This window comes from Paroedura picta, unplaced genomic scaffold, assembly GCF_049243985.1.
Source record: "Paroedura picta isolate Pp20150507F unplaced genomic scaffold, Ppicta_v3.0 Ppicta_v3_sca44, whole genome shotgun sequence".
NCBI lineage: Eukaryota > Metazoa > Chordata > Lepidosauria > Squamata > Gekkonidae > Paroedura > Paroedura picta.
Window position 1 is genome coordinate 31,999 of NW_027518641.1, and position 10,084 is coordinate 42,082.

General features: G+C 43.2%; 2 protein-coding genes across 2 annotated transcripts; both read left to right on the top strand.

Moving 5' to 3' along the window:
• Nucleotides 1-717: 717 nt before the first annotated feature.
• On the top strand, nt 718-1,677 carry LOC143828508 (olfactory receptor 14A16-like). The gene has a single exon (XM_077318878.1). The coding sequence runs from the start codon at nt 718-720 to the stop codon at nt 1,675-1,677; it is 960 nt and encodes a 319-aa protein (XP_077174993.1).
• A 6,630-nt stretch (nt 1,678-8,307) lies between these two features.
• LOC143828509 (olfactory receptor 14A16-like) lies at nt 8,308-9,273 on the top strand. The gene has a single exon (XM_077318879.1). The coding sequence runs from the start codon at nt 8,308-8,310 to the stop codon at nt 9,271-9,273; it is 966 nt and encodes a 321-aa protein (XP_077174994.1).
• Nucleotides 9,274-10,084: the final 811 nt, after the last annotated feature.

Genomic DNA, 10,084 nt, shown 5'->3' on the forward strand with positions numbered 1-10,084 from the left:
GGGTGTTTCTAATTCATGCTACTTATCTATCTGACCTTATGGGCAGATGGAATGATGAGCCAATATCTGCAAACTCAGCTACGATCACAGCAGAAACGGAAAAGAAGAAGAAACACTTAGAATATTGCCTCTTCTAAGGTATTCAATCGCTTATATTATTGAACTATCAATGTGTATGTATTTGTGTCAAGAGTTATTGCAGACCAGTGAGAAAGTTTCTCCTTCCCATCATCTATATCCTTTGACTTTACTATTTGAAAGTGTTGAATTGAGCACAGATTGTGCTTAAGAATAAAAGTTACAGCAGAACCTTTAAGAATACAGTAAGAACGTGGAATGATGCTCAGGAAGTATCCGTTGCCCCAGCTTCTGTGTATGCACAATGTCAATGCATAACACAAGCTGTAGACATTCTGTGTAGTTTGATATACATACTAATTAATTGGCTGGAACCTATAAGGATGGATTTGTACAAACTTAGGTCAACACAATTAAATATAAGGAGTTTGTGTTTAAGGACAGCAGGTGAGATATCTTCTTCCCCATTTGTATTGACCTAGGTGAAGAATATACCAGTTTCTTCATATGTGAAGGGCTGTCTCGAAAACTGAGATGATGAAATAAGGAACCCAGACTAACTGTTAATTCATATTTTTGAATAAAATGGTTTCTCTCGTATGTCCTACAGATAGAATGCAGCTGGATATTGAGGGCAAAATGTCCAACCTGACCTCCCCATCTGAATTTCTGCTCTTGGGATTTTCAGACATCCGACAACTACAGATCTTATTTTTCTTTGTGTTCTTAGCAGTATACTTGACTGTAGTGACTGGCAACCTTCTCATCATCATTGCTGTAGCCTTTGATCATCACCTGCACACTCCCATGTACTTTTTTCTCATGAACCTGGCCCTGATGGATCTTGGCATTGTTTCCATCACAGTGCCCAAAGCTATGGCCAATTCTTTTCTGAACAGCAGGTCCATTTCTTTTCCTGCCTGTGTGGCTCAGGTTTTCTTCCTCGTCTTCCTTGAAGGATCAGATTTTGCCCTCTTAACCATAATGGCACATGATCGGCATGTTGCTATCTGCAAGCCATTGCAATATGAGACCATTATGCACAGTGGAGCCTGCATTCAGATGGCAGCCAGTGCATGGATTGCAGGTATACTAGATGGCATCTTACACACTGGAGGAACTTTTGCCATCACCTTCTGCTCCAACATGATCAACCAGTTCTTCTGTGAAGCCCCACAGATTATAAAACTCTCCTGCTCTGATATGTATCTAGTTGAAGTAGTTATTATTATGTTCACCTACTTCCTTGCATTTGGATGCTTCATCTTCATCATTGTCTCCTACATGCAGATTTTTAAAGCAGTGCTCAAAATCCCTTCTGTTCATGGCCAGAAAAAGGCCCTCTCCACTTGCCTTCCCCACCTCACTGTGGTGTCTCTGTTCATGTTTAGTGCCCTCTTTGCCTATATGAGACCTCCCAGACACTCTTCAAATGACCAGAATCTTCTTTTTGCGACAATTTATTCTATTCTCCCTCCCTTGCTCAATCCAATCATCTATGGCATGAGAAACAAAGAAATCAAAGCTGCATTGTTGAAGCTCTGTGACCTGGGACATTTTCCTAAAATAATTGCAAGGAAACCTCTTCTACAAAAGTGAGGCTGAATAATATGCAGAGAGTTTTTTTATACCTCAGATATTGTGTGTCAGTTTTTTTTAATGACTTACTGCAGAAGTGAGGGCAAGGTTCATGTTCTGATTGGCTTTGTAGAAGAAGAAGAAGAAGAAGAAGAAGAAGAAGAAGAAGAAGAAGAAGAAGAAGAAGAAGAAGAAGAAGAAGAAGAAGAAGAAGAAGAAGAAGAGTTGGTTCTTATATAAGGTTACCAGATTTTCCCACTTTTGGAGGGACATCTGGAGGCACCTGGCAAATTGTACTTATGTAGAAATTTAAAAAATATATATTACAATACTATATTTGCATTCTATGAAAATATTTGTTGCTCCATTTAGACCAAAGTTTTAATCAAGAACCCCCCCCCCCCCCCGATTAATGGTGTCCCACTTAACCAATGTTAAAATCTGGTCACCTTATTCTTATATGCCGCTTTTCTCTACCCAAAGGAGGCTCAAAGAGGCTTACAATCACTTTCCCTTCCCTCTCCCTACAACAGACAACCTGTGAGGTGGGTGAGGCTGAGAGAGCCCTGATATTACTGAAGAAGAAGAGTTGGGTCTTATATGCTGCTTTTCTCTGCCAGAAGGCATCTCAAAGTGGCTTACAATCTCCTTCCCTTTCCTCTCCCCACAACAGACATCCTGTGAGGTGGGTGAGGCTGAGAGAGCCCTGATATTACTGCTTGGTCAGAACAGCTTTATCAGAGCTGTGGCGAGCCCAAGGTCACCCAGCTGCCTGCTTGTGGGGGAGCGCAGCTTCAGACCTGGCTCGCCAGAAGTCCGTATTCCTAACCTCTACACCAAGCTGGTGCTCATGAGTGCCCATCTCTTCTTATGTCCATCAGTACCATGACCTCTGAACCCTCCAACATACCCCACCTGCCCATGCATCCTTTGTCTACTTGCTCCCAGCCACCCTTTCCTTCTCCTTATTAGCCCCAATGCATAGAAACAGTTAATTTACAATAGTTCTACAAAAATGGAAATCAACTTTCTTGCAATTGGAAGCAAATACTCTGTGAAGTAAGAAGAAAAAAAAAGGATTCCTTGATCTAACCCTATATGTTTCTGTGTGTGTGTTCTTTGCCTCAAGAAACCATTGGAAAGCCCACAGAAATGTCAGAAATGTAGGGCTTTTACTCATTTTAAACGTTTGCTTTCCTGTTTTCAAATGCTATGTTTGGGCTTGGTTATGAAAAACCAACTTGGCATACACAAACTAAAACCTGTAGATGCTTTGCCTTTAATTGTATGACTTTGTATTTCCCTACTTGTATTGCTCATTATGCCAATAAAGGCTTCTTTATCTGTATCTGTATCTTGAATGTCCTGGGATTTTCAGTCCTCCAACTCTCTGCATCTGATCTAGAAGATCTTAGTTAGATTGTGAAAATGTTGTCTAAATATAAAGAACTTTCACAGATTACTAATGAATCCAATCACACCTTGGCTTCCACAAACACTTCTACAGTTGTAGCTAAGCCTTCAGCCCAAACCTGAGCACATGCTGCCAGCCAGCCATCCCCCATGGGTTCAACTGAATGCTGACAGCCTCATAAAGGGCCTCTAACCGGTAAGAGATGTCCAGGTGCCAAATTCTGTGACCTTCCATGGCCTCGACAAACCTCTCCAGCCTGTTGGGCATTTTCCTCATTACCATGTCATCTCTGGTCGGGTAGCAGGCTCCATGCCAACAGTGCCACTCTAGCCAGCCTGAACCAGATGATGATCATTGCTATCAGTTCTCTGGCTGCTAACTCTACAAAGAATGTCAAAGTAAATTGTTATGTATGGCAGGACTCCTGCCTCACAGGCTGGCACACTATTTTTCCATGACCAGTAGCACTGTTCATAGTCTAGGCTTGAGCCAAAGCCAGATACTGTTAACTGTTGGAACTGACTCCATCTTGGTAAGTCCCCTCTTCAGCTTATCCTACCCTACAGATCAGGAATTACAGAAACAGCCTTAAACATGTATTGTTCTCCTCCTTCTCCCACACTCCATTGCATTGCTGATTCAGGGGCCTGGCAGAAACCTCTTTGTCCAGGGGCTCCTGGGTGAACTCGTTTGTCTCACGCCTATGCTTCATGCTTGGCCCCTCTGCAAGGGGAAAATCTCTTCCCCAGCTCCAGTAGCTAGACCCATTGGGACATGATGGCTCCCTTCATAGACCCATTAACTCCTTTGTCTACGCCCATCAACGGCGAACTTGGGACCTGGCCATGGCATTGCCCAACATCCTGCTCCACTGAAAATTCCATCATATGCTCACCTGGGCCACATTGCGTGACCCCCTTTCTAAAAACAAATATAAACAGTGGCTTTACAAAGCCACCTTGTGTTTTCTGATTTGGGACTCATTAGAAACATCCTTCATGCTGCTGGCTGGCAGTGTTGGAAATTCCTATATATTTTGTTTGGATTGGAGTTACCTAAAGGAATTGACGGTTCATTTGGAGTGTTGGATCTCAGCCTGGTTGGATCTCCAGAACTGGTAAATATACTAACTGCAATTCTTTCCCCCCTCTTATTTCCTATTCGCTTGACTGTTAGTGAGCTAGACATTTTATTTCTATCATTTTCCTTTCAATAAAGATTGATATTATTTTACTAGAACTATCTATTGTCTGTAATCACCTCATAAACATTGACAAACGGTTCATTTTGCAATGTTACTACCTCTTGCTAAGCAAATTCCCCACTGCTGAATATACATGTGCCGCAGGACATGTATATAAGTGTGTTTCTGGTAACAGAATGCTTCCTCAAAGATAATTAAGAAACCATCATAGGTCCAGGAGTGTGTACCAGCCATGCCAGATCTGTAAGGTAAGACCTGCAGTGAAAGCAGATTGTCTTCCAGCAGGCAACACATCAATTTCTCAAAATCCAGTTGAGTTCCCAGATAGGTTGACTTGGATGTTGGAAGGTAGCAGGACTCCAAGTTCTCCATCCAGGACCAGGAATTCTGCCAAGGGCTCTGCACAAGCCATACTACCCACCAATACAACAAACAGAAAATAATCCAAATATTGTACAAGATTAAGGATGTTAACCTTAGCTTTTGCTGCCCTCTTGAGGAAGGGGTTGATGGCCTCAAAGTCCACACCTGCTGCTGCATAATCCATGAACATTGTCTTGTTTGTGTCTCACAACCCCTGGATCATAAACTCCAGCAACCATGACTTTGTCAATGTACCACAACCCATGGATTTTAAACCCCAACAAGCAAAGATTTTGGGGGGTGAACCAGGATGTGATAGGCAGATTGTATATCAGATCAAGCCATGAATTCTCTTGGGCTACAGACCCTTACCACAGGCCTAATCTATCAGTGAAAGTAAGCAAGATGCAATGATAATTTGAAGGCAAGGTTGGAACCACTGGAACAGCCCAGCGATTGGCAAATTTCTTAGAGACACAAACAATGTCCATTAAAATGTTTTTTATTAAAGTTTTTTTTCCTACTTCAGCTTAAAATTTTACCTAAGTCTAATTCCCTAACTGTTGTCGAGTCTTTTGTAGTTGTGTATGGTAACAAATTGAAAGCACTTATATCCTGTGATAGAGAATTGCTTAGAAACATTTGTTCTTACTTCATGCAGATTCATGCTGTTCTAATTATCTATTTACCGTATTTGTCGGCGTACAAGGCGACTGGGCGTATAAGACGACCCCCCAACATTTCAACTCAAAATATTGAGTGAGCCCAGTGGGGGGGGGGAGCCGCTCGCCGCCTGCCGCTCGCCGCTCGCCGCCGCTCGCCGCCCGCCGCCTGCCGCCCGCCGCCCGCGGCGCTGCTCACCCAGTGGGGGGGAGCCGCTCGCCGCCGCTCGCCACTCGCCGCTCCCCGCCACCCGCCACCCGCCGCCGCTCGCCGCTCGCCGCCCGCCGGCGCAGCTCACCCAGTGGGGGGGAGCTGCTCACCGCCGCTCGCCGTTCCCCGCCACCCGCCGCCGCTCGCCGCTCGCCGCTCGCCGCCCGCCGGCGCAGCTCACCCAGTGGGGGGGGAGCCACTCGCCGCTCGCCGCTCGCCGCCCACCGCCGCTCGCCAGAAGAGCACCCGGCGTATAAGACGGCCCCCCCACTTGGAGGCATGTTTTTCAGAGGAAAAAAGCCGTCTTATACGCCGGCAAATACGGTAAATTAGTTGCAAAAAATATAAAAAATAAGACAGCCTGCATGACTTCAGCTACACTTGGCAGTTAAGTGAGGTAAGCTCTGGGGAGCAAGCTGCTAAGAACAGAGCCTAAATTGAGCTCTGTTTTACTCCCCCAGCCTTTTAAATGATGATTTGACAGAAACAGAGTACATTGCAGGAAGCCATCCATGGAATGGCCTGGATATACATGGATATAAGAATGTAAACAGCTGAAGGAGAAATGGAACTAGGCTTTCTCTCATTGGTCGCAGATCTTAGTGAATCCTATTGAGCCGTTGGTCAACATCCACATCAAAAAGAAGAAATGATACTTGATGACAGAACTTCAGCCGAAATGGAGGCAGAGAAGCTAAGTTGAAAAGTTGGGGAGAAGAAACAGAACTCCAAGGTATTAAATAATGTTTGGTATTGGGCAATCAATGTGTGCAAGTAGAGTGATTGAGGCACAATGCTAAAGAGCCAGCTTGGTGCAGTGGTTAGGAATGCCGAAATCAAGCCTGGCAAGCTGCAGCCACATGCAGCCAGGTTGGTGGCTTTGGGCTCACCACAACATTGATAAAGCTGTTCTGAGCGAGCAGTAATATCAAGGCTCTCTCAGCCTCACCTGCCTCACAGGTTGTGAGGCGAGGAAGGGAAGGTGATTGCCAGCCACTTTGAGACTCCTGGTAGAGAAGAATGACATATAAGAACCAACCCTTCTTCTTCTTCTAAATACCTGGATTCAGGTGGGTAGCTGTGTTTGCATGAAGAAATAAAAGAATGTGTGAGTCGAGTGGCATCTTTAAGACCAACCAAGTTTAATTTTGGATATAAGTTGTCTGATGCTTGAACGCTTGAGCTAGCTTATTGTAGTGGTTAGGAGTGCGGACTTCTAATCTGGCGAGCTGGGTTTGAATCTGCACTCCCCCACATGCAGCCAACTGGGTGACCTTGGGCTCAACACAGCACTGATAAAACTGTTCTGACCAGGCTGTGATATCAGGGCTCTCTCAGCCTCACCCACCTCACAGGGTGTCTGTTGTGGGGAGAGGAAAGGGAAGGAGAATGTAAGCCGCTTTGAGATTCCTTTGGGTAGAGAAAAGCGGCATATAAGAACCAACTCTTCTACTACTACTTTGTCTTCCAGAAATGGAAAGAAGAGAAGGCCATTCAAAACATACACATTTATTTAGAATTAAATGGGCAGCATAAAGAAAAGTGAAGAGACAGAGCATGTTCAAAAGTTCAACACTAGATAGCCAAGCATAACCTAATGGAGTAGTTGTTACTGTCTAAACAGGTTTGAAAAAGGAGCATAAAATATGATGTTACTGCCAGATTAGAAGGGATGGGGGTGTTATATTGTATGTGATTCTTTAACAATGGTGGGTGTGAGAAGGTGTCTGGGGAAGACCAGGTTTCCTTGTAGTTCTCAAGGCTGCCTGAATTTAAATTGCTGGGTAAGAGATCCCTTTTAATATCTTTGGGCCTCAGGACCATCAGAAATAGAATTCAGGTCTTGAAAAAAGAGTCCAGTTTGGAGTAGAACTACCAGGGAGGCTGCTGAGAGGCTGTCTGTGTATGTAGAATCAGAAGGCATTAAAAGGAAGAAGACAAAGGACTAGGGTGGTTGGTAGTGACATGATTAAAGTCCTGTTTCTCTGGGTGGCCCAGGATACCTGTGAGCATTAGAAAGCTCTAAGAGGGGAATTCAGTATTCAGTGACATCCTCCAGGTAGAATTAAAGTAATTATCAAGTATCCAAGACAGGCCCTTAACAATGGAACCTGGAGGCTCTTTATGACTGTGTTGGCATATACACTTTATGTACTGCATGGTGAATTGTGACTCGTTACTGGAAAAGTAATCTAAAAATTTCCCTAGTCCAGTCAGTCAGGAATATAGGACTCCAAGGGAGAGGTCTTCCAAGGGGGGTGGAGGGGGAGGGAACGGTGTTGTCTATGTAACAACAGCCTGTACATGTGGAACTGGATATGGGATCAGAGCACGTCCTACTGTGCCTTCCTATCCATGCACAAGTTAGATATGAGTCCCTCTATGAGGTTTTCTGTGGCTCCAGGCCAAGTTTCCAGAGTTTATGGACATGAATGCCCAACTTAGGTCTGGGCAAACTAACAGATGCAGGGTGGGACTCGGGACAGCCAGTGAGATGTTGATGACCCATGCAGTTTGGCCATGTTCAAACAGTACCTTTCTTTTGTTATTCAATGCAAGGCTAGCTACCAGGCTGATATGCTTAAGCAAGGAATCTTAAGTAACCATTTGATTCTATTAGTTAATCAACTTCCTTGTGAGAAAGGGCCATTGAATATTTATTTGTTTATTTGTATTTATATACCACCCTTCCCTGAAGCTCAGAGTAAAATTCTATGGACTCCAATTAAGTATTTTCTCTAAAACCTTTCCTCCAATTAGCTCTACATGCAACCTGCCACTGGAAATTGCAAGCAAAATGTCCAATCTTACCTCCACATCTGAATTTTTGCTCCTGGAATTTTCAGACGTCCGAGAACTCCAGCTCTTGCATTTCTTTGTATTCTTAGCAGTATATATGATTGCAGTTATGGGCAATCTTCTCATCATCATAGCTGTAATGCTTGATCATCATCTGCACACCCCCATGTACTTCTTCCTAATGAACTTGGCACTTCTGGATCTCGGCATAGTTTCTGTCATGGTACCTAAAGCGATGGCCAATTCCCTCCTGAACACCCGGTCCATTTCTTACTCAGGCTGTGTGGCCCAAGTGTTTTTCTATTTCTTCTTTGGAGGGTCTGATTTTTCTGTCCTAACAATAATGGCCCATGATCGGTATGTGGCTATCTGCAATCCATTGCAATATGAGACCATTATGCATAAAGGAGCCTGCATCCAGATGGCAGCCAGTGCTTGGATTGCTGGCATTGTTTATGCCATTTTAAGCACCGGTTGCACGTTTGCCAACACCTTTTGCTCCAATCAGATCAATCAGTTCTTTTGTGAAGTTCCACAGATGTTAAAAGTTTCGTGTTCAGAGTTATACCTACTTGAAGTCGGACTTCTTATAGTGAGTTGCACCATAGCTGGAGGGTGCTTTATCTTCATCATCATAACCTATATGCAGATTTTTTCAACACTACTCCGAATGCCTACTGTACAGGGTCAGAAGAAAGCCTTCTCCACTTGCATTCCCCACCTCATTGTGGTGTCTCTGCTTATTTTCACTGGAGTGTTTGCTTACATAAGACCTCCAAGTAACACATCATCTGATCTCAACATCCTTTTTGCAGTGATTTATGCTATTTTGCCTCCATTGCTGAATCCCTTCATCTATAGCATGAGAAACAAAGACATCAAGAGTGCATTGTTAAAGCTCACTAATTTTGGACTATCCCCCCAAACCAATGCCGTCAAAATTATTTTAGAAAAATTGTGTTGAATCATTTCTGGGTGATTTTCTTGTTGTTTTTGTGATTTAGAGTACAAAATATAATATAAATGAAACTTTTTGGTTTTGATTGTGAAGTACATGGGGAAGGTGTCAGATGACTTTCTTGCTTTTCCCTTCTTCCTATACACAACTGTGTGGGTTGAAAATGTGATGCTCAGAGTTAAGGAACAAAATTGTATGTAGAGAAAAATGTATTATTAGAGCTCAAAATGTTTAAAAACCGCAAATGACTATTGTGCACACATAAAGCATCTCAATTTGTACACCACTAATGCCAACATGTTCTGACCTAACATATTTCTTCCTCAGAGGTTGATATTCGGATACACACTGTTGTACATAAAAAAAAAATTCAACAGGAGTTCCGCATGTAAGAGAAATAATGAGAAATTAGTGCTGCTGTTATCCTTATAACTTTTTATATTGCTTTAGGATGCTTTGGGCAGGTCCTGTGTTGAACACGGGGTTGGACTACATGGCCTGTATGGCCCTTTCCAACTCTATGATTCTATGATTCTTATTCAATTCTATAAATATCATTTGCTTACTTCTTTAATCTCTCTTTAATCTATTCATGTTGGTTGTTATAAACGAGGCAGAATTCTCAGTCTGCTAATATTTTTTATTCCTTATAAATAACTTTGAACTAATAAATATATATTGATATCTTCAAAAATACTGGTCATGTTTTTCCATGACTAGTAGCACTGTTCATAGTCCAGGCTTGTGCCAAAGCCAGACACTGTTAACTGTTGGTACTGACTCCATCTTGGAATCCCCCCTTTTCAGTTTATCCTAC

What these genes read in the sequence shown, in the direction of transcription:
- LOC143828508 (XM_077318878.1), top strand. Translation starts at nt 718, where the DNA reads ATGTCCAACCTGACCTCCCCATCTGAATTTCTGCTCTTGGGATTTTCA.
- LOC143828509 (XM_077318879.1), top strand. Translation starts at nt 8,308, where the DNA reads ATGTCCAATCTTACCTCCACATCTGAATTTTTGCTCCTGGAATTTTCA.